The sequence below is a fragment of the Pteronotus mesoamericanus genome, unplaced genomic scaffold (genome assembly GCF_021234165.1).
Source record: "Pteronotus mesoamericanus isolate MK-2021 breed Mesoamerican mustached bat unplaced genomic scaffold, CSHL_Meso_final contig_433, whole genome shotgun sequence".
NCBI classification, from domain to species: Eukaryota; Metazoa; Chordata; class Mammalia; order Chiroptera; family Mormoopidae; genus Pteronotus; species Pteronotus mesoamericanus.
The window spans coordinates 817,004-842,070 of NW_026555163.1; the positions used below are offsets into that span (position 1 = coordinate 817,004).

Consider the following 25,067-nt stretch of genomic DNA (forward strand, 5'->3'; position numbering starts at 1 on the left):
CCCACCCCTAACTCCCACAGTCAATTCCCACACTGTTGTCCATGTCCATGTGTCATGCATACATGTTCTTTGTCTAGTCCCTTCCCCTTCTTTCCACCATTGTCCTCCTTCCCCATCCCTTCTGGTCACTTTCAGTGAGCTCCATGTTTTCATGCCCATGGTTTATTTTGTTCATTAGTTTATTTTGTTGAATAGAGTCCACTTATAGTTGATATTATATGGTATTTGTCTTTCACCAACTGGCTTATTTCACTTAGCATAATATTCTCCAGTTCCATCCATGTTGTCGCAAGAGGTAGGAGTTCCTTCTCTATTTTTTTAATGCAGATTGATTTTATTTATTTTTTGTCAAAATCCATTATAAAACATTAAAAAATTTAAATCCATTATAAAGTCTCAGCAATTAAAACATGATACCAGCAGAAAAAAAATCAAGCAGATCAATGAAATAATATGAGCATTCTAGAAACAAATATATATATTTGTCTAACAATGTAATATGATTAAATTGATACTTCAAATCAATGGGGAAAATAAGACTTATTCAACAAATAAGATGCATTGACCACTATTACTTGAAATAAAACAAATATAGAGCCCTATTTCGCACATTCTATAAAAAATATTCAGGGGAGTTAAAAATCAATATGTAAAATCTCAGTTTTAGGAGAAAATAGAAAATAATATTTGTCTTACCCTGAAGTAACACATTTAAACTCAGAAGCTATAAAGTAAAATGTTGATAATATAACTATAATAAACATTTAAGACTATATAGTAATATACATATTTTAAAAAGTTAAAGGACAAGTAATGGAATAGGAAAGTATTTGAAACACATCTAAAAAAGGGTTAATAATTTGTCGCACTGTGTGGAGGCTATAGGGGTGTGACACCACCACAGGGGAGCACCGCAGAGAGCGCAGCGCTCCCTGAAACCTGAGGGAGACCAGCTGGGGCCAGCTGAGGTGGGAGCAGGGCTCTGAAATCCGCAGAGCCCGCCCCAGGGTTGTCACTCATGAGTGGAAATAAACACAAAACATCGCAAACACTTCTCTGTTTGCCGGGAGAGCAGACAGGGACACTTCCCTCTTACTGGAGAAGGCCATGGAACATCCCCCTAGTGGGGAAGGCCCCGTTGTCCTTTGTTCCAAGGCTTTTATTGAAAAACTTATCAGTGGACTAGGTAACAGGAATGCATACATACAGTTGTTATATTAGCATGTTAAGTTTCACAGAGAATAGATACCTTTAAGAAAACAATTGACAGGAATGCACTGATTTACATGGGTCCGAGAGGGACTAGAATCAACAATACAGACTATAGATGAGGGCAAAGTAGACTTAAAGGTGCCTTAAAGATACAGGGTAAAAGGTGTAAATAAAACAAATGTCTTAACAAGGTAAAGGGTGTAAATAATGTGAATGTCCTTCACAGCAAGAGCTGGCTAGAGATCTGAGGAAAGAACAAAGCACATTTAAAGAAATTACTTTTAGGCCTGATTTCCTTGGCAACTGCCAGACCTGATTTAGAGCTGACTCCTGCACTGCTTCAAGCCTGAGCCAGGTGTGGGGAGGGAAGCACCAAGAGATAAGGAGACTGCTTCTCAGCTGCAGTGAGGACTCTGACTGTGTTCAATCCAAGCCGAGAGTTGCAGAGGCCTTTTTGCCCTTCTCCATGTCCCCCAATATCCTGTCTCCTGCCTATATCGGTCGATGCCTGGCTTAGGTTGCCCCTCCCCCGAGGGGTCTTACCCATCATTGACAGGGACCATCACAAGGCAAAGCAGAGAAGCAGAAGCTATGCCCCTGCCAGGGGGAGACAGACCATGTCTCCTCAGGAGCCTGTTTCTCCAAGGCCTCCTGATTATTTCCAACCTTGATGCCCTCAAGCCTGTTGGCAGGGTTACAGCTTCTGAAATCAGGCTGGGCATGTCCCAACAATAGTTTTTCTTTCATTTTTCTTTTTAGGGAAAAAATTCTACAAACATTTAATCAAAACATGGATAAAGAATACGAAGAAGTCATTTAAAGCTTCTTAAAAATAATAGAAACTGGCAAGAAATTTTCAAAAACAGATTTAGTTTCAACAAATAATAAAGTAACAAATAACACATCATTGTCACAATCAGATTAATAAGTATTAAAAATATTGGTAATATCAAGTATTGGTGACTGTGAAAGGAACGGGGTATTCATAGGCTCTTTTTCTTTATCTTCTTAAAACAGTCCCTTTAGCATATCTTGCAATGCTAGTTTGGTGGAGGCGTATTCTTTTAGCCTTCTTTTGTCTGGGAAACTCCTTACTTCACTTTCCATTTTAATTGAGAACCTTGCTGGGTAGAGCAGTCTTGGCTATAGGCCTTTGCTTTTCATGACTTGGAATATTTCTTGCCAATCCTTTCTGGCTTGCAGTGTTTTTGTTGAGAAGTCAGCTGCTAGCCATACCAGGACTGCCTTATATGTTACCACCTCTTTTTCCCTTGGTGCTTTTAGGATTCTCTGTTTGTCTTTGACATTTGCCATTTAAATTATCATGTGTCTTGGAGTGGGCCTCACTGGGTTCCTCTCCATGCTTCCTGGATTTGCGTGACTTTTTCTGTCCTCCAGTTAGGGAAGTTTTCCATCATTACTTTTCCAAACAGGTTCTCTCTATCCCTTGCTCCTCTTCTCCTTCTGGTATCCCTATTACACGGATATTACCACGTTTCAGGTCGTCCTGCATTTCCCTAAATGCCTCCTCATTCTCTTTGAGTCTTTTTTCATTTTCCTACTCTTTCTGGGAGTTTTTTTCTACCTTATCCTCCAGCTCGCTGATTCATCCCTCTGTTTCATCTGTCTTGCTTTTGATTCCTTCTACTGTGTTCTTTAATTCAGAAATTGTATTCTTCATTTCCTCTTGCCTCTTATTGATAGTTTCTATGTCCTTTTTCATGCTGATAGAGTTTGCAGTAAGTTCCTCGTAGTTTTTGGATATTCTCTCTGAGCTCATCAGCTCACTGAGCTTCCTTAGAACTGTTGTTTTGAACTCAATGTCTGATAGTTTACTTGCCTCTATTGCATTGAGTTCTCTTTCATGGTATTCCTCCTTTCCCTTCGAGTGGGGGATGTTTCTTTGTCTTCCCATTATTTGTGAGACTCTTTTATGCTTCTGCTTCTTAAATTGATCTGTCTTGATTTCCTGACTTTGTGGTGTGTACGTCTATGGGAGGAGACCACTGTTTTTTCTTTCTGGATCTACCTCTAATGATGTCAGTTATTGACCCTGTCTGCCCTTAGGCAGTCTGTTTAAGACTTCCAGGAATCTACACTCTGTGGCTCTCTCCTTCAGCTGTTAATCTAGTCACTGTGCACTCAGCAGTCAGGTTTAGGCACCACAGGGCAGGGCAGAGTCCCTCCTGGGGGTGAGGTTATCAGGTCCTCTCACACTGCTGCTGCCCAGGGGAGTGGTGTGCCTGAACAAGATGGCTACTGCCATATGGGAGAGGACTTGGCTCCGGGATCCCGCCAGCAACTCTGTCTTTGTTCTCTTTCCAAAGCCTTTTTCCCCAGTCTCTCCTCAAGCGTCTCCAGACCACTCTGCACCCCCCCTTAGCCAGGGATCTATTATATGTGGTTACCACTCTGTACTCAGCAGTCAGGCTTTAGCACCACTGGGGCAGGGTAGAGTCCCTCCTGGGGACAGGGCTATTGCATGCTCTCACCTGTTGCCATTCAGGGGAATGGTCTCTGCCTGCGCAAGATGACTGCTGCCATATGGGGGATGATTCAGCACTGGGATCCTGCCAGCTACTCTGTCAGTTCTCTCCCCAAAGCCTCTTTCCCCAGTCTCTTCTCAAGCGTCTCTAGCTCACTCTGCCCCTGCCTTTGCTGGAGACCAGCGTAAGTGGCTGCAAGTAAAAATTTATGGGTTTTCCCTTTAAAAGGCTCCTGCGTTCCAGCTGCCCTCTCTGGCAGAGAGCTACCTGCCACTTTTTGCAGCTGGTTGTTATCTCTGTACCCTTTGGGCTCTGGTGCTGTAGGCTGGATATTCCTCTTATCATTTAGATCCCACTCTTCTCAGGGGGATCCAACTGGCCATTTCAGTATCCCTCTGGCACTGTTTCCTGTGGGTGCCCCATCCACCTTCTTGAGTTTCTACCATACTTTACCAGTTAGGTTGTGCTAATGCTGATCTTCTGTCTGTCCAAGGTTATAAGGCTCTTCTCTCACTATTTTTCAGTTGTTTATTCCAGGTGGTTTCTCCACAATTTAGTTGTAATTCCAGATTGGTTCCAGGAATAGGTCAGTGTTACTTCCATCCACTATTCTGCCATCTTGATTCTACTCTGATTTTTTTTTAAATCCTCACCTGAGGACATGCCCACTGATTTTAGGGGAATGGAGGTAGAGAAACATCAGTGGGAGAGAGAAAAGCATCGATCAGTCAGTCGCCTCTCATTTGTACCCTGACCAGTAACTGAAACTGAAACCTTTTGGTCCACAGGTTGACACTCTAACCAAATGAGCCATACCAGCCAGGGCCATTGGTTGATTCTTGTATGTGCTCTGATTGCAGGATTGAACCTGTGATGTCGATGTATTGGGACGTCACTCTAACCAACTGAGCTACCTGGCCAGGGCCATGCATGTACATTTTAAATATCTTAAAATTTCATGTATCAGTTTTACCTCAGTAAAGCTAAAAAAATTTTTAAATTGTCCATCTGGTCATCAAGTATGGTTAATACATAGTAAAAGATAACATTTATGTGTCAGACTATGAACATGCTCTCTTATTCATCAATATCGATATTGTTACATGAACACATAGGTCAAATAACTAAATTACTTAATTACTCCTGTTGTAACCAAAAGTTAAAGGTACAGTCCTTTCTTGGCCATAGAACCTTGTATTTCTTTGAGTTGTACTGTTGGCTAGTTCTCAGTGTTCATGTCAAGTAAGGACTGGAAACAGTCCAGGCCATGAGGCTCTACAACATTTGGTCCTTTACATAGTCATATTTAGCCTAAGATTTTCCGTTTGATTAACGTTAGGAACATTACAGCTCAGATTTAGCAGCAAACGTTATTCACCTTGGGTAGTTAAATCTAAAATTTATGGTGAAATTGTTTTTTCTTTATAGAATTAGAAAATGACATCTAATTAATTATCTGTGATTAGACTCTGAACTACTCTGATTTATTAAGCATTCTTAACTCTTTATATAATAATTTTTCCCCTTAGCACCCTTTAATAGCAATTGATTTCCACTTGTATTCTCACTGGTATACGTTGATACTTTTTAGTCATGGGGAAATATTCAAGTTATCAAAAAAACTGAATAATGGTTCTCCTTTGTAAGTATAAAATATCAATGGGAAATGATGAAATCATGGGCAAAGTTGGTCCTTTAAACTGTTTTTAAGATAGGAAGTTTGGCTTTTAGGTTTTTATTCTTGTACTTACTTCAGTGATAGTTAAGAACTCTTTTTTTAAAAAGACAAACATTGCTATTCATATCAAAACTGGGAAATAGTGAGTCACAGCTAAAACTCATTTATATCTAGTTCTATAAGCAAAGGCAAACATACATTTTAAAACTACTCTTTTTGCTAATGGGTTGTTATTTTTCAGATACACCATCAAAGATAATTCCAAAAAACATACTGAAGTGTGGGATCCTTCTCCAGAAGAAATTATTTCAAATGAAGTAAACAGCTTAAATTCTGTGTCAGCAAAATCTCTACCCAATGAGAATCTTCAGTCACTTTATGATAAGGAACTGCCTGTGCATATCTGTAATGTAATATCTCCTGAGAAGATTTATGTTCAGTGGTTATTAACAGAAAACTTACTTAATAGGTATTAGATATAAGGAAAACCTATTGCATATGATTTTATTCCTTTTTTAATATTTTGTTTCCAAAAAAAGTCATAAGTATAGAATTTTAAAAGTACCAACATTATTTCAGCAAAATAGCCTACTTTTAACTAGTTAAAAGTATACAAATAGTATCTTTACTGGTTATTTTCACTTTATTAGGATTTGTTCATTCCACAAATGCTTATTGAGCAGCTATTATTTGACAGCCTGTGTATTAGGTCTTGGGTTACAGTGGTTAAAACATGGACAAGTCTTTGCTGTCATGGAGCTTAAGTTTTAGTAGAGAAAGAAACAGTGGAAATAAAGTATTAAATATAGCAGATGCTGATAAATAGAGAAAAATAAATCAGATGGGTAGGAAAACAATTTTAGGATGATCAAGGAAGACCTCACAGAGACAGTGAAATTTGAAATGGATCCTGAAGTAGGAGAGGGAGTAAGCTATGAGGATATCTGGGGGAAGTTCATCTCTGGCAGAGGGAAAAGCTAGTTCAAAGACCCTGCAGTGGAAATAGGCTGGGTAGATAAGGAAGAACAAGGTATTCAGTTTGGCTGGAGTAGAGTAAGAGAGGACAGTATAAGACATGTGGTCAGAGGATTTTATATTTATCAGAAAAGGTTTAGAAAGTTAAAATATTTTTTCTTTACTTAGTTTAGAAGAAAAGATGGTAGCTGCTTATGAAAATTCAAAATGGGAACCTATTAAATGGGAAAATGATATGCACTGTGCTGTTAAGATTCCAGATAACAATCAGTGGCGAAGAGGCCAGATCATCAGAATGGTTACAGACACATTGGTAGAGGTAAATGCAGAGTTACAAATACAGTCATGAATGTGAATATATTTTGTATTTTTATCCTGGATTTATTTACTCTAATTTTTATTAAGCTTTTCATTTGCAAAATAAATTTTGAAGTGTTTTCTTTCCATGGATTTAAAGTTATTTTTTCTTAGGTCTTGCTGTATGATGTGGGTATTGAACTAGTAGTGAATATTAACTGTTTACGAGAACTTCAAGAAAACCTAAAGATAATGGGCAGATTATCCTTGGAATGCTCTCTTGTTGATATAAGGTAACTTTCATCTGAGTAAATTTTCTCACTATTGAATGTAATTTTAAATATTTTTCTTTTGGGATGGTTCTTGTCAGTTTTCATTTTGCTAATGTTTTCTGAAGTTTTCATAAAATCTAGTTAATTTAAAGATTTTTAAGAAGAGGGAAAGATAAAAATTTGGAGCATATAAATTTTTGTGGTATTAAGGAAATAGAAATAGGTAAGTATGACAGGTATCTACATAGGATTCAAAGTGTTAAATACAAAAAGAACTTGCAGAACAAAGGCACAGAAAAATAAAATGTATTTCACAAGCATAGAATTGCGTGGAAAGCTAAAAATGGGTAAATTACCAAAATGACCGAGTTAAAAAGGATTCTGGGAAAATGGCATGACATACTCTTGGAGTCTGCTAGAATCCTACCAAAAAAACAGAGCAACTTAGATAGCAAAAGTAAAAATTGCACAATCAACATCTACACAAAAGTAGGCAACTGCAAGCAGATACAGCACACAGGAATCAGCCTGTATGATGTTGTCAGTTGTATGAGAGCATGTGGAGGGAAAGCTGAGTGGGCTGCTGACACAGCTCTGAGAAAAGGAATTGGCACAGCAGTTCACTGGAGCTGGCAGGCCAGTATGAGAACAGCAGCCTGAATGGAGAAGCAAGTGTTGCAGGATACTTCGTAGTTGAATGCGAGAGACCTGTTTGTAATGTGGCAATGTTGCAGGGATAGAGCTCTCCTAGCCATGTAAGTTCTCAGCCATCTCGTCTTTCTCCCAGGACTCCACACTGAGGAGAGACTGCTGGGAAAAGAGTCCAATTTGAGCAAGACAGACAATGGGGTAAAGAAAAGACACAGAACCTCAAGTATGAGGCCCCATTTTCTGTCACTTTGTGAAAATAACACAAGAGAGCCATGAAGCTAGGAAAAAGCAGTGTGATTCACCCATTTCTCCTGAAAGCACAGAAAATTTTATTTCACATAAAACATGAGCAAAAGCGAGAGCTACAGTTAAATTCTATGCAAATTATGAGAAAGAAGAATAAGGATCCAAATAAGTATCTCTAGAGGCAGTGGAGATCCACCAAAAAAGCAAACTCACAACACAATAAACTGTAATCTAAATTTCAAAACAAAAAAATTTTGAAAATTATTGACAATGTGACAAACAGTATAAAACAATTACAAAAACTAACAAATAGAATTTATTTATAGAAAAAGGAAGCTTTGAAAAAAGATCACACTCAAGAAGGCAGAGACAAATGTATTTAAAAAGTAAATAAATTAATTAAAAAAAAGAAAAAGAAAAATTTAAACACAAAATAAAAATAACTTCCCCTAAAAAAAAAAAAAAAAAGAATTAGAAATAAAGGAAAATCTTACAGAAATATAGACTAAACTAGAAAAACACAAAAGCAAGTACACAATAAACAATGCCTTAATAGAAATACAAAGACAGATTTCTTAATTAAAAAATAAAAATCCAGAGGATTCAAAAGAAAAGTTATCTAAAATAAACCAAAAAGAAAAAAAGACTCAACATACATATAACAGGAATTTCAAAGAAGAAAACTAAAAGAAATAGAACCAAATACTAAAAACCCAAAAGTGTCTCTAAAAGAAAAGACTGCTTAAAACTATATATTGAAAGAGCACATTACATAGCTTGGAATATCAGGACTGCATATACTGAGGGGTTATCGAGTAAAATTGTTGACTTTTGAGCGGAATAAAATCACACCATTTTATTCTGTCATCACCACCATTTTATGCCAGAAGATAATTCAGTAACAGTTTTTAAATACTCAAAAGAAAATGGCAAACCATGAGTTTTACGTCCAGCCAAACTGACCTGAAAGATAAAGACCACAGACAAACTTCTATGACCAGTCAGGAAGTATTATTCCTGAGGAATCTGCAAGAGAACAAGCTTTAGATAACAAGACATGAAAGATTTTGAAATAAGGATTGGTGATGAACATTACATTTATTTTACCTCAGAACTGTGATTAAATGATCATTATTAAGGAAATAGTATAACACGCAAAGTAGATGTGGCACAATTTCAAAAATGGGGACAGAAATGAAACTATATATGAAAACTTGAATAAACTTACTGTTTATTCATATTAACTAGGAGTAAGTACTTTAAATAAGATGTTGGGGGAAAGTGAGAAGAGGATACTAAAATACACTGACTTAATACTGGAATTATGTTAATATTTTATATAAATGAATCAGTAAAATTGTAAAGAAAATTAAATTCATTTAATCTACATAGTGGTGGCATGGCCTTTCAGGGAGGAATGTCTCCAAAAGACTTAAAACACATTAAGTTCACTGTACATTTTTATCAGAATATACCATAAGGACAAAAAAGTAACTCTCCTCCTTCCTGAATCAGTTGTTTTCATTATTCTCAAAGTGGGTTGTAGTGTTACAGAAACTACTGTGTCTGTATTTATGGGGTAAGTAGAAATAGTAATTATGTACATACTGTTAAGAACTGGTGTGGTAGACAGGTGACAAAGGTGTAAGATTGAAGGTAATTTACCTTGTACTCCTGATTTTGAATTCAAGTGTCAATAGAAACTCTTGAGGTGTTGTATGTATTTTTCATCCCTGGAACATAAAGGCCCCAGTCACAGTAAGCTTTGCTAGAATGCAAATTGTGGCCTCCAAATACCATTTCCCATGAACAGAAATTCCTGCTCTTTGGAAAAATGTCAGATTCTAGGTCTGGAACAGAAAATGTGCAATAGCAAAATGCAAGAAAGCTATAAAAAATTATCAATGCCCTAGCTGGTGTGGCTCAGTGGCTTGAGCACCAGCCTGCGAACCAAAGAGTTGTTGGTTTGATTGCCTGTCAGGACACATGCCAGGGTTGCGGGCCAGGTCCCAAGGTGGGGCATACGAGAGGCAACCACACATTGATGTTTCTGTCCCCCTCTCTCTCCTTCCCTTCCCCCCTCTCTAAAAATAGTCTTTAAAAAAAATAATGATGATGGAGATTATGACAAAAGGACTCAGCCAACCTGAATAAAATTCCACCGAGTAAAGATAAGACAATTTGAGCATCAGTAGGATAATTGTAATGTATAAAAACATTTGCTTTGTTTAAATCCCTAAGTTTATAAAGTGATTTAAAAAAAAAAACCTCATTGGTTACTTCTAGAGGATTCTAGGGAACCACTTTATTCTGAAAACTGGTGGATAAGGGAAAAGAGCTTTCATCTTGCTTTTCCTTTACAATGTATATTTCAGCTTATAAAATTGTTTTTTATAAGTATTCTCACTAAAAAAGGAAGAATGATGTCATTAAAATAGCACCATTTTATAACCTCAATAAACAAAGAAGGGAATCTAGATGACAGTTACCAGTTCTGCTAGCATCACAAAAAGACAACCAGACATTATGTACCTCCTGTTGGAAGTGCCTATGAGCAGTGTTGCTACAAAAAGAAAATGCAAGCCTGAATTTGATCAAGACTCTAGATATCACTATGAACTGAAAGGAAATACAAGGATAATGTTAAACCCTATAGCAATGTAATCAGCTAAATCCAGATCATAGAAACTGTAGGACAAATGACTCAGTTTCTTCAACAGAAAGTTGCAAGAAAAAGAGATGGAAAGGGGCACTCAAGATACATATCAACCATTCATGATGTTTGGACTTTGTTTATTTTACCAATTCAGACTGTTTTGAAACATCAGGGAAAAACGAACATCATCTGAATGGTTGATCTTAAAGAATTACTAAATTTTTTAGATGTGATGATGATACTGTGGTTAGATTTGATAAAGACTATCTTTTGGAAATACAAACTAAAATCTTTTCAAATAAAATGTTCTATCTGGAACTTCATTAAAAATAATCAGGGATGGGAGTATGTGGGAGTCTAAATGAAATAAAATTGATCATATATTTGTAATTGTTGAAGCTGAGTGATACATACATCAGATTTATTTTATTCATTCTGCTTTTGAATATGTTTGAAAATTACCATAACTTTTAAAAGGCAAGTTTGCCAGATTTTAAAGAAAATACTCAGATACTATTCAGCTATTAAGAAAAATCTGTAAATAAGATATAGCTTAAAAGTATATAGAAAAATACAGCCTGTTCTGAATAGATAATTTAAGAAGAAAATGTTGTTTGGTAAAACTCAATATGGCTCTTCATTGATCTCAATGTTGACCTGCATTTTATGGTTTTCCCATGCTGGAAAGGAGTCACAGAAGCACTTAGCATGGGAATATATTACCCTCAGACTTCTTTTTGAAAAATAAAGTAGCAAATTCTTGATTCTGGGAGACCTTCCTTCATTGATAAATCCATGGCAATAAAGTCATAGTATCTTCGTAACAAAAATTATATAGTCTTAGACTTGGAATCCAAAGACCTTAGAGGCATCATGACAGTAATTTCTCCATATCAATCCTAATAAGTGGACATGCAAGACCTGCTTGAAAACTTCCAGTGCTATGGAGACTATTCCTCAAGGGAGCTTGCTAGTATCTCCTTACACTGCATTGAAGTTGGTCTCCTTATGTCTTCTGCACATCTTCATTTTACCTCAGAACAAACCTCTTGACTCTTAACCATCAGATATGGAAAGGTGGATATCACATTCCATGGACTTTTTTCTTCCAGGCTACTACAGTTTTGTCAAATAATCCTCAAATGATTTCTACATTTTTCCCGCTTGCCTTCTCTAATTGTTTTCTGGTTTAAGTTGGAAGAATTATTTCAGGTATATTCTGAGCAGACTCACTAAAACTACAAACATTATTCTATTCATTACATTTTGGTTAATATTGTGTGTTTAAATTTGTATTTTGTAGATGTGAGTTGGGTTGAATTTCTTAAGCAGTTTTCATTGAACTTGCATTAAGCTTGTGAATATTAGTCAAAAACCTAGTGAGATGAGCTGTATGTAACTCCAGTCAACTTTCAGTTATACTAAACAGTGGTAGTATAGAAAAGCACATCAGTCTTTATTTGTTGACTCTGTGAGAAGTATCATGCTTTATTTACCCCAAAGAAGGAAATATAGCCAACTGATACAAATCAGAGTTTATAGCCAAAGACCCATCACTGACCTGGAGGGCAGGACAGGCCATGATGTCCTTACACAGGCTTTCTAGTTAAATATGGCTCCAGTAGGAGTGACACCTGCTCCTCTTCACTGGAACTTATTAGGAAACTGTAGCTTTTTACACACTTAAATCATTTTTTTCCACCAAAATATATAGAGTTTTATGTTTGTTCCTGTCATTTCATCTACTTGGTTTTGAAATTCAAATACCATTAATTAACACCTAGGCTCTCCTTTCTGATTCATTACCTGGAAATTTGAAAGCATATATCTATGCCAGAAGTTGTAGTTTCCAGTTTGTGGGCCAAATCCAGGTAACAAACACCATGTATTTGGCCTATAGAAAGTTTTTAAATTTTGAACTATTTAATCAACGTTTTCTTAAAAACCAGTAGGTGCCACATAAATATTTGAATTTCTAGCTCTGTTGACAAAAATCAGAGTATTTAGTTACTAAAGTAACAGTGTTTGCCAAAGCTAATTGACCTTCCCTCCAGAGTTTCAAAAGGGTTACTAGCTATTGCTGGATAAATCTTGGCTACTGTTTGCCATGGAGTATAGAATGTAATTTCACAAATGGGAAGCAGCTTCATCTTCAATTAAAGCTGGGTGGGAGGATAAATTCCTAGCGCTTGGTGTGTTACCCACAGTTATCCACCATGCACAGAAGCTCCAGTTGGGGATTGTCTTATATTTTCTCCCTAATGTGAAGCAAATCCATTTAGCCAACTGCTGTTATTTGGCTGAAAGATACATACCTACACATATTGTGTACATTTTCCACATGTAGGCACAAATAGGAATATTACAAATCTGTTCACAAAACTAAAAGATCCCGAAAAGACCCCAAAGACCTTTCTAATATTCTAAAAACCTTAGTGAACCTTTACAGTTACTGGTTTTTCCAGCCTATTTTTATCTACAAGGATCTCATTAGAATAGAGGGATGAACAAAAGTCTATGAAATGTGAAATAGAATTGTGGAAATAATAAAAGCAAAGTTTAAATTGATTTCACACTACATATGTAGTTGATTGAAATATATATGTATATGGTGATTGTTTTACTTTTATATGTCCTGTGCTGTTATAAAACAAGTTACTATTATTTTTTTAGACCAACTGGTGGGAGTGACAAGTGGACAGCAACAGCTTGTGACTGTCTATCATTGTATCTAACTGGAGCTGTAGCGACCATAATTTTGCAGGTATGCATTGGTGTTCAGAAAAACTGTACTGATTATTTCATTGATGGTTTTTACAACTACATTTATTTTCTTGTTGAAAAAATAATAGCAAACTGATTTTTTCCAATTTTTTTGGTCTTATTTCAAGTTAAAAGACCTGTTTCATAATAGATGTAATATAAATGATCATATGAATGAATCAAAACATTTCTAAAGTAATATTCTTGAGTTGATAATTTCCATGTTACAAAACAGAATATATGTATTCTAGAGTGTATTTCTGAAATCTCTTTATATTCTTTCAAACTGGAAACTTAATTTGGCTTCTAATGAAGTCATATTAACTGTGTGTCATTAAAGTGTCTGTGAATATGGATTTGAGGAGAGGATATATATAGAATATATCTTTTCAGAACATTTAAGGACATTCTTGGCCTCCTTTACTCTTTTCTAACCTCATACATTAACTGCATTAATTATTAGAATTTTCCTGTGTAAGTAATTTTTTCCATGTTACTTTTTTTTATGTGTACTTTCTTCATTTTTATAATTTCTATGAAGCAGGATATATGCTTCATAGTTCTTTGCTTTTTGTATGACAAAAAAGGCACACCTGTGAAAATATATTTTGATCCATAATTTGCAGAGTTTAGGATAATGGAGAACTTGTGTCTGATGTGTGTCCCTCCTCGCCCCCTTTCTGGGGTAAAAAAAAAAAAAAAAAAGGTTTTTCGATCTGTTTTCCCTCAGCTCTATTTTGATAAGTTTTACCTTGACAGCGAAGCCTTCCTGCTACATTTTATAAAACACTGTCTATCCCCAGTTGACTCTCTTCTGGGCTGTTTTCTCTCTGATATGTACATATTTCAAAATGACCTGGCTGGGAGTTGTTTGTTGGTTTGTTACCTGATTAAATTTCCTTTATTAAATTTTTAAATCATGTTTATTCTATTACAGTTGTCCTAATTTTTCCCCTTTTGCCCTCATCCACCCATCCCACCACACCCCACTTTCCCACAGTCAATTCCCACTCTTGTCCATGTCCGTGGGTCATGTATACATGTCCTTTGTCTGGTCCCTTCTCCTTCTTTCCACCATTGTCCTCCTTCCCTATTCCCTCTGGTCACTTTCAGTCTGCTCTATATTATCATGTCTTTGGTTTATTTTGTTTGTTAGTTTATTTTGTTGAATACAGTCCACAGTATCTGTCTTTCACCAACTGGCTTATTTCACTTAGCATAATATTCTCCACTTTCATCCTTGTCGTTGCATAAGGTAAGAGTTCCTTCCTTCTTTCTTTTTTTTCATTAAAGCAGATTCATTCATTCATTCATTTATTTATTTATTTTTAAATGTCAAAAATCCATTATAAAATGTTAAAAAATTGAAATCCACTATAAAGTCTCAGCAATTAAAACAACATGATATCAGCACAGAAACAATCAAGTAGATCAATGAAATAAAATGAGGATTCTGGAAACAAACATATATATCTGTCTAACAATGTAATACATGATTAAATTGATATTCAAATCAATAGGGAGAATAAGGCTTATTCAACAAATAAGGTGCATGGACCATTATTACTTGAAATAAAACAAATATAGAGCCCTATTTCACACATTCTATAAAAAATATTCAGGTGAGTTAAAAATCAATACGTAAAATCTCAGGAGTTTTAGCAGAAAATAGAAAAAAATATTTGTCTTACCCTGAAGTAAAATATTCAAACTCAGAATCTATAAAGTAAAATGTTGACAATTATGCCTATAACAAACATTTAAGACTATATAGTAATATACATGTAAAAAAAGTTAAAGGACAAGTAATAGAATAGGAAAGTATTTGCAACACATCTAAAAAAGGGTTATTAGCTTTTTTTTGGTTTTTCTTTTAATGGAAAAAATTTTACATTTAATCAAAAAATGGATAATATGAAGAAATCATTTAAAGCTTCTTAAAAATAATAGAAACTGGCAAGAAATTTTCAAAAACAGATTTAGTTTCAACAAATAATAAAGTAACAAATAACACATCATTGTCACAATCAGATTAATAAGTATTAAAAATATTGGTAATATCAAGTATTGGTGACTGTGAAAGGAACGGGGTATTCATAGGCTCTTTTTCTTTATCTTCTTAAAACAGTCCCTTTAGCATATCTTGCAATGCTAGTTTGGTGGAGGCGTATTCTTTTAGCCTTCTTTTGTCTGGGAAACTCCTTACTTCACTTTCCATTTTAATTGAGAACCTTGCTGGGTAGAGCAGTCTTGGCTATAGGCCTTTGCTTTTCATGACTTGGAATATTTCTTGCCAATCCTTTCTGGCTTGCAGTGTTTTTGTTGAGAAGTCAGCTGCTAGCCATACCAGGACTGCCTTATATGTTACCACCTCTTTTTCCCTTGGTGCTTTTAGGATTCTCTGTTTGTCTTTGACATTTGCCATTTAAATTATCATGTGTCTTGGAGAGGGCCTCACTGGGTTCCTCTCCATGCTTCCTGGATTTGCGTGACTTTTTCTGTCCTCCAGTTAGGGAAGTTTTCCATCATTACTTTTCCAAACAGGTTCTCTCTATCCCTTGCTCCTCTTCTCCTTCTGGTATCCCTATTACACGGATATTACCACGTTTCAGGTCGTCCTGCATTTCCCTAAATGCCTCCTCATTCTCTTTGAGTCTTTTTTCATTTTCCTACTCTTTCTGGGAGTTTTTTTCTACCTTATCCTCCAGCTCGCTGATTCATCCCTCTGTTTCATCTGTCTTGCTTTTGATTCCTTCTACTGTGTTCTTTAATTCAGAAATTGTATTCTTCATTTCCTCTTGCCTCTTATTGATAGTTTCTATGTCCTTTTTCATGCTGATAGAGTTTGCAGTAAGTTCCTCGTAGTTTTTGGATATTCTCTCTGAGCTCATCAGCTCACTGAGCTTCCTTAGAACTGTTGTTTTGAACTCAATGTCTGATAGTTTACTTGCCTCTATTGCATTGAGTTCTCTTTCATGGTATTCCTCCTTTCCCTTCGAGTGGGGGATGTTTCTTTGTCTTCCCATTATTTGTGAGACTCTTTTATGCTTCTGCTTCTTAAATTGATCTGTCTTGATTTCCTGACTTTGTGGTGTGTACGTCTATGGGAGGAGACCACTGTTTTTTCTTTCTGGATCTACCTCTAATGATGTCAGTTATTGACCCTGTCTGCCCTTAGGCAGTCTGTTTAAGACTTCCAGGAATCTACACTCTGTGGCTCTCTCCTTCAGCTGTTAATCTAGTCACTGTGCACTCAGCAGTCAGGTTTAGGCACCACAGGGCAGGGCAGAGTCCCTCCTGGGGGTGAGGTTATCAGGTCCTCTCACACTGCTGCTGCCCAGGGGAGTGGTGTGCCTGAACAAGATGGCTACTGCCATATGGGAGAGGACTTGGCTCCGGGATCCCGCCAGCAACTCTGTCTTTGTTCTCTTTCCAAAGCCTTTTTCCCCAGTCTCTCCTCAAGCGTCTCCAGACCACTCTGCACCCCCCTTAGCCAGGGATCTATTATATGTGGTTACCACTCTGTACTCAGCAGTCAGGCTTTAGCACCACTGGGGCAGGGTAGAGTCCCTCCTGGGGACAGGGCTATTGCATGCTCTCACCTGTTGCCATTCAGGGGAATGGTCTCTGCCTGCGCAAGATGACTGCTGCCATATGGGGGATGATTCAGCACTGGGATCCTGCCAGCTACTCTGTCAGTTCTCTCCCCAAAGCCTCTTTCCCCAGTCTCTTCTCAAGCGTCTCTAGCTCACTCTGCCCCTGCCTTTGCTGGAGACCAGCGTAAGTGGCTGCAAGTAAAAATTTATGGGTTTTCCCTTTAAAAGGCTCCTGCGTTCCAGCTGCCCTCTCTGGCAGAGAGCTACCTGCCACTTTTTGCAGCTGGTTGTTATCTCTGTACCCTTTGGGCTCTGGTGCTGTAGGCTGGATATTCCTCTTATCATTTAGATCCCACTCTTCTCAGGGGGATCCAACTGGCCATTTCAGTATCCCTCTGGCACTGTTTCCTGTGGGTGCCCCACCAGCCATCTCGAGTCTCTAACACACTCATTACCAGTTAGATTGTGCTAATGCTGATCTTCTGTCTGTCCGAGGTTATAAGGCTCCTCTCTGGGTTTTGTTCAGTTTTTGTTTCAAGTGATTTCTTCACAGTTTAGTTGTAATTCCAGATTGGTCCTGGGAAGAGGTCAGTGTTACTTCCATTTACTTCTCCACTATCTTGATTTCTCTTTTTGTTTTTCCTGGTTTGGAGAAATGTGGAGAAAATGACCATGGAAAGTATATTGTGTAGAAGATTTCATTTTTGTATCTCACACTCCCTCTGCTCTTAAACCACCAGGAAAACAACATGACATGGCCCTTACCTGTGAAAATTTTCTGCAAAGATGAAAAAGGAGAGCGTGTTGATGTCTCTAAATATTTGATTAAAAAGGGTTTGGCTTTGAGAGAAAGGAGGTATGAACTTTTATATATTTTTTTACATCAGTTTGTGATGGAGGCTTCTTATTTGCCTGTGTAAATCTTCATGTCTGTGTGCTTTCAAACCTGAGTGCCATCTTGTTTGCTCTTAAAAATGATTTATAAACTAAACCTGGGGAGCCAGGTCAGAAACAGATTCCTTCAGGATTGCCAATTCCTTTATTCAGTCTCATCAGCTCTTGCATATTTAAACCCCTCTTTTAACTGACATGTTTGCTTCTCTACTTTTCCCTTTGCTTCAGCATTTACACTCCAAATCAAAGGGAAGGAGATGAGGGGATGGCATAGTGGGTACCAGATCCGTGCCTTTTGGCTTCATTTGCTTAGGCAGAAATGTTTAAGCTTTACGTTGACAATTCTAGTAGGTATACACCAAAAATGTGTTTTTGTGAAACAGAAGTGTGCCACAAAAAAAAAGTAACTGCATGATACTTACATTTAAAGATCATTTTGGGTACTACTTTCCGGGCTTAAGTACTTTTGGTCCACAGGGAGAAGGATCAGGATATTGCTGTAGTCCTAGCTTCATCATTCTCTCTCCTTCTAGATGTACAGGTCTGTGCGAATTACTGACACATGTTCCCAAGCAGCCACCTTCTACCATGCATGTCCACATCTCTTTTTTATTTAAATCTTTTGTTGTTATATCTTCCCTTATTTGGCCTGGGCGCCAGTCCTGATGAAATGGAAGGAGAATGAGAAATCAGAAATGAAATGGATCATGACATGGTTAACCTGGCCTGGTGGGTGCTGACCTAATGCTGGGCAGTGGCCTGCGGCTACCTCTGCATCTTCAGTCCCACATATCTCTCTCTTCTGGTTCACTGGCCTTTAACTAAAGCAATTCCTAACAAAAGAAATGTTAAAGAGAACAATGTTAGGCAAGTTAATATCATTGATAGATAGCACCTGCTTTTACACCACTGAAATCACCAGCTGTCTCAAAACGGGACTGTGAGGGAGCCCTAGGAGGTAAGAAATTATGTAGCTCTTTATCAATGCATATTTCCTTTTAAAAGAAAATAGAAGAAACAAAAATCTGTTATAATTCTGTTAAAATAATCAATGCTAATATTTTCTTCTAGGAATAGTACCATATTTTTATGGGACTTATAGTATCTTTGTGTTATTATATGCCTGTTAATAACTTGGCACATGTATATGTGGACTAAATTAGAATCAATGTGAAGATGTTGTATTTCCTAATGCTATCTAATACTTATGAGATTCTAAGAGATAATAATATACAAATATGAGATATAAAGCATTTAAGTGAAATCATATTCCTTTTATATCAAGCTCAGTCATAATTTCAAATAATTTTTATTACAACTTAAATTATCCTCCTTTTCAGGTAACAAATTAGTCTAGTATATCCTAGACTAAAGCAAATATTTTAAAGTTCAAGTATATTAAAAGGATTCTGTTTATATTGTTTTCTCCAGAATTTCTTATTGCTTATGTTTAGATGTATTCTTTTTTGGATGTTACAGAATTAATAAGTTAGATAACAGCCATTCATTATCTGAGAAGCCCCTGGAAATCCCCCTGAAACAAGAAGATTCAGTGGTTACTAAGAATATTAAAATTAACTTTGACAAAATGGCTTCTGATATTATCAGTGAACACAAGGTATCTGAATTTAAGGAGAAAATTCCAGAACCAAAAACCCATGGATGCTATAAACCACCTGTTATTCCCAACATGAAAGTATTTGAGGCAGTAGTCAGCTGCATTGGTGATGATGGAACCGTATTTGTGGTGCCTAAGTTGTCGGGTAAGATCTTTTATCTTATGTAGGATTAGTCAGTATGAGTCCTAACTAGCAGCTTTGCTCTCTAGTAAGACAGACATTGACTGAAATCCTTTGGATGATATTTAACTTCTTCTGACTTCATTTTCACTGGAGTATTGTGAGGGTTAAAAAGAAATAATGCACATAAAGTTCTTTTCACCATGCCTAGCACTATTTATTGAGATATAAGGAATAGATGTTAGGCCTAAAATAAGCGTGGGGGTGATTCCAGGTTCCACACATCTTAAGTGGATAGTTCTTTTACATTAGACACTTACACAAGTTTGGAGGCTCTTTGAGAAAAAAAGAATGCAATACAAACATTTATATTCATCTAAAATGAGAAAAGAACTCTCCACAAATGATTGGAGATTCAGGGCCCTTTGAAGATATTCAGGTCTTCTCTAAGATCTTGTTAGGCTTATGTACAAATTTTTCCTTTCTACAACTTGGGTGTGTCCAAAATACTTTATAACTCCCAGAAACTCTAGCACTTACTGGACTTACAAGCTCCTTTAGCTCCATAGTACACCTATAGATTAAGGAGATGGTGGCTATGAATTTGTTGAAATTTTTGTCTCATTTGTTGATTACTTTTTAATTTGAAAAACTGAATAAATCTGTGTAGTTTGCTATTCTACAACCAAGAAACCCTTTGAGAAGACATGAACATTGTTTGAGACCTCTAGCATTAGTACTTAATCCAGACATGTATAAATAATCAGCTAAAACTGCTTGACTATGTGTCAGGCAGTGTGCTAGACATTTTTCATCTAATACCTCACAAAACTGATAATGCAGGTAGGTGCCATTCTACCCAGTTCACAAAAGAACAAACCGAGATTTATGGGGGTAAAGGAACTACCCAAGATTACTCGACTACAGTGGTAGAACTTTTATGGGAACTAACCCCATAAAAGCTCAACTAAGTTCAGAGCTTGTGTTCTATGCTGTCAGTTATGGGGATATGTATTTACTGTAAAAATAGTGGGCCAGTTAACAGTTAAGTAGCAACATGAGAGTTTTAACTTTATATCCCAGCATTATGTTATATCTAAGCATCAAGTAACCTGTAACTTGCCTTCTGTTTCACTTAGGTGTGCTAAAAAAATGGCATATTAGGCTCTCTGGTACATAGAGTTTTTCATGATTCTCACACTACCAAAAGAATGCTTGTATTTATAACTAGACATCAAAATAATTATTTACATGCTGTTACTCAGTTCTACATATTGAAACATATAGAAGCTATAATAATTAGACTTTTATTAAAGCTTTACAATTGTGGGGACTGATTTTTAATTATTAATAGTATTATCTAAGTGATAAAATTATTAAAGGTTAGTGATAACTTCATTTGAAAATGGTAGGGAATTTTTCCTAAATACTTTCTGTTTTTAATAACTTCTTCAGAATTTGAACTAATAAAAATGATGAATGAAATTCAAAGTAATTTAAAATGCCTTGGTCTTTTGGAGCCTTATTTCTGGAAAAAGGGAGAAGCCTGTGCAGTGAGAGGATCAGATACTATGTGGTATAGAGGCAAGGTAATTGAAGTCGTTGGCGGCACTGTCAGGGTGAGTCTGATATTTTTTTATGACTGTTTTAAGACTAAATGCTATAACATTAAGTGGTCTTTTGAATATAAATATATGAAAGTTTGATTACTATATCTTTTAATGAGTTCAATCCTATAGGAAGACCAGTCAGATGTACTACATCTTTATTTGTAATAAGAATTTTCTTTTTATTTTTTAGTATATTTATTGACCTGAGCAACCAAAAAAAAAATATTTTCAGGTAGAGATTTGAACACTGGTACTTTAATGGTATCTCTTATTTGTCATTGGAAACCCTGTTTCTATACAGGATATTAAGTCAAAACAACTTGTTTCCCACTACATTACATATTTCTTTAGTAAATTTGTTTATGGTCCAGCAAATGTACCCGATCAGGATAATGATTACCTCCAGAATACTGAGATACAGTTCTTGAGTTTCATGCAGTATCTTCAGAAAGAGCTGTATACTTTGAAAACAAATGTGCATGTAAAAATACACATAATAATACCTCCATTTTTAATAATGTTTTTACTAAGTAAAGCAACTAAAGCATTAGCAGTTCAGCACTTGAAAATTTCAGTTTTAGGAGGAGGGAATTTTGTTTTACCTGCACAGAGTTTATCATTTATTTGGTGATCATACCTAAGGATTACATAGTGCTTATGGTGTTTAAGGTTCTTTCGCATACGTGCATTCATGTTTCATAACTTGTCTCTAACTTTCATAGATATGAGTTATTTCCATTGTACTGATAGGAAAATTGAAATTTAGCATCTGATTTCTAAATTTCTGATCTAACACTTGCACTTTTTCTATGCAGTAGAAGTAAAGTAGTTTCAAATTTGGGGTATTTGAGCATATGGATACCTACAGATTTATGTGTTTATATATAAATGAGTCCATTTTCACATACATTTGAATCATTTAGACAGACTTTCTTTAATAGAAAAATGAACTGAAATTCACTTTCACTAAATTACCATAATTTATGAACTCTACATAAATGGAATTCAAGTAAATAAGATAGTAGTGAACTTTATTTTTTTCTCATACTAATATGCTTTTTTAAACTTTATTTCAAAGTATTTTGATACTTTAATCAGCACTTTTATTTTCCTGTGGTCATTTTTCATTTCAAGTATACACAAGAAACTTTTCATTCCTTAACCTGATATCTGTCAAAGTTTATCTTATGATCGACATTAAGAAATAAACATACATTACACAAAACTGTACTCACCCTAGCTACATGTAATATACTCATTTTTTATTCAGCTCTATTTCATTTTTTTTAATTTTCAATTACAGTTGAAATACAGTATTATATTCTTTTTAGGTGTACTACATAGTGATATTTATATAACTTACAAAGTGTTCCCCCTGATAAGCCTAGTACCTGATTAGCATTATATGTAGTTATTACAATATTATTCACTGTGTTCCCTGTGCTGCGTTTTACATCCCTGTGATGTTTCGTTTTTTTATTTAATCTTTATTGTATTTTTTTCATTACTATTTAGTCCTCTTATAACCACCTCCTCCCAGCAATCACCGCAGTGTTGTCCTCCATGTCCATGAGTCCTTTTTCCTTTTTTCTCAATCTCTCCACCCTCTAATGGTCACCCCCACCAACCACTGTCATCTGCTCTCCATCTATGAGTCTGTCTCTGTTTCCATTGTTAATTCAGTTTGTTCACTAGATTCCACATACGAATGAAATCATATGGTATTTGTCTTTCTCTGACTGGCTTATTTCACTTAGCATAATGTTCTCCAGGTCTATCCATACTGTCACAAAGGGTAAAATTTTCTCCTTTTATACTGCCAGGTAGTACTCAATTTGTATATATCCCATAGTTATTTTATCCACTCATCTACTGATGGACATTTGGGCTGTTTCCATGTCTTGATGATTGTAAATAACACTACAGTGAACACGGGGGTGCTTATGTTCTTTTTAATTAGTGTCATGGGTTCCTTTGGTTATAGTCCCAGAACGGGGATCACTAGGTCAAAGGGCAGATCCATTTTTAATTTTTTGAAATATCTCCATACTGCCTTCCACAGCGGCCACACCAATCTGCATTCCTACCAACAGTGCAAAAGGGTTCCCCTTTCTCCACATCCTCACCCACAGCTGTTTGTTGATTTATTCATGATAGCCATTCTCACAGGTGTAAGACAGTACCTCATTGTGGTTTTAATTTGCATTTCTCTGATGATTAGGGACATTGAGCAACTCTTCATATGTCTGTTGGCCATCTAAATGTCCACTTTGGAAAAGTGTCTATTCACATCCTTTGCCTATGTTTTAATTGGGCTGTTTATTTTCTTGGTGTGGATTTTTATAAGTTCTTTATAAATTTTGGATATTAACTCCTTATCAGATGTATTGGTGAATGTGTTCTCCCATTCTGTGAGTTGTCTTTTTAATTATGTTGATGTTTTCTTTTGCTGTGCAAAACCTTTTTAGTTTGATGTAGTCCCATTTGCTTATGTTTTCTTTTCTTTCCCTCACCTGGGGTGGTATATCCAGCAAAAAATTTCTATGAGCAATGTCTGAGATTTTGCTGCATTGTGTTTTCTTCTAGGATTTTTGTTTTCTGGTCTAATATTTAAGTCTTTGATCTATTTTTAATTTATTCTTGTGAGTGGTATAAGAAGGTAGTCTGGTTTCATTTTTCTGTACATTCTGTTCAATTTTCCCAGCTCCACTTATTGAATAAATTATCTTTAGCCCATTGTATGTACTTGATTCCTCTGTTGAATATTAATTGACCATAGACATGGGTTTATTTCTGGGCTCTCTATTCTGTTCCAATATTCTATGTGTCTGTTTTTATGCCAGCACCATGCTGTTTTGCTTACCATGGCCTTGTAATATAGTTTGATATTAGGTAATGTGATTCTTCTTTCTTCTTTCTCAGGATCACTATTGCTATGTGGGGCCTTTTGGGCTTCCACAAAAATTTTTTTTAATTTATTTATTTTTTCAAATACATTTCTCTCTGCCTACCCCCCACCACTTTCCCTTGCCCCCTTCCTCTCTCCCTCCTGCCCGCAACTCTTCCCCTTTGGTTTTGTCCATGAGTCCTTGCTATATGTTCCTTGACTTTCCCCTTCCCTTCCTTTTCCCCCCGCACCCTCTCCTTCCTTCCCTCTTCTCTCTGTTGGTTTCTTTTCCTTTCAGTGTTGCTGGTCATATTTTCCTTGCATCTTTGTATTGTTGGTTAGGTTCCACTTATAGGTGAGATCATATGGTATTTGTCTTTCGCCCCCTGGCTTATTTCACTTAGCATAATGCTCTCCAGTACCATCCATGCTGTCGTGAAGTTTAGTAGTTCTTTTTCTCTTACTGCTGTGTAGTATTCCATTGTGTAAATGTACCATAGTTTTCTGATCCAATCATCTACTGATGGGCATTTCGGTTGCTTCAAACACGTGGCTAGTGTAAAGTGTGCTGCTATGAACATTGGGGTGCAGAAAACTTTGGAATTGGCATTTTGGGATTCTTAGGGGATAGTTCCAACAGGGGAATCACTGGATCAAAAGGCAGTTCCATTTTCAGCTTTTTGAGGAAAATCCACACTGCTTTCCACAATGGCTGAACCACTCTGCATTCCCACCAACAGTGTACTAGGGTTCCCTTTTCTCCACAGCCTCGCCAGCACCTGTTGTTTATTGATCTGTTTATGATGGCCATTCTGACCGGTGTGAGGTGGTACCTCATGGTGGTTTTGATCTGCATTTCCCTGATGGCTAGTGATGCTGAGCATCCATTCAAATGTCTCTGGGCCCTCTGTATCTCCTCCTTGGAAAAGCGTCGCCCTAGATCCTTTGTCCATTTTATCATTGGATTGTTTGTCTTGTTAGAGTGGAGTCCAGAGAGTTCTTTATATATCTTGGACATCAGACCCCTATCTGATGTATCATTAGCAAATATATTTTCGCATACGGTTGGCTCCCTTTTCATAATGCTGATGTTTTCTTTAGCCAT

At 36.5% G+C, this 25,067-nt stretch overlaps 1 protein-coding gene across 1 annotated transcript in view; it reads left to right on the plus strand.

The window, feature by feature from the left end:
- RNF17 (ring finger protein 17) overlaps positions 1-25,067 on the plus strand; it is a 197,419-nt gene that overhangs the window by 136,138 nt on the left and 36,214 nt on the right. Inside the window, exons 21-27 of the mRNA XM_054577471.1 lie at positions 5,618-5,845; positions 6,520-6,670; positions 6,823-6,941; positions 13,147-13,237; positions 17,573-17,688; positions 19,206-19,489; positions 20,921-21,084. Of these exons, the coding sequence (XP_054433446.1) occupies positions 5,618-5,845; positions 6,520-6,670; positions 6,823-6,941; positions 13,147-13,237; positions 17,573-17,688; positions 19,206-19,489; positions 20,921-21,084 (1,153 nt within the window). The remainder of the gene's footprint in view (positions 1-5,617; positions 5,846-6,519; positions 6,671-6,822; positions 6,942-13,146; positions 13,238-17,572; positions 17,689-19,205; positions 19,490-20,920; positions 21,085-25,067) is intronic.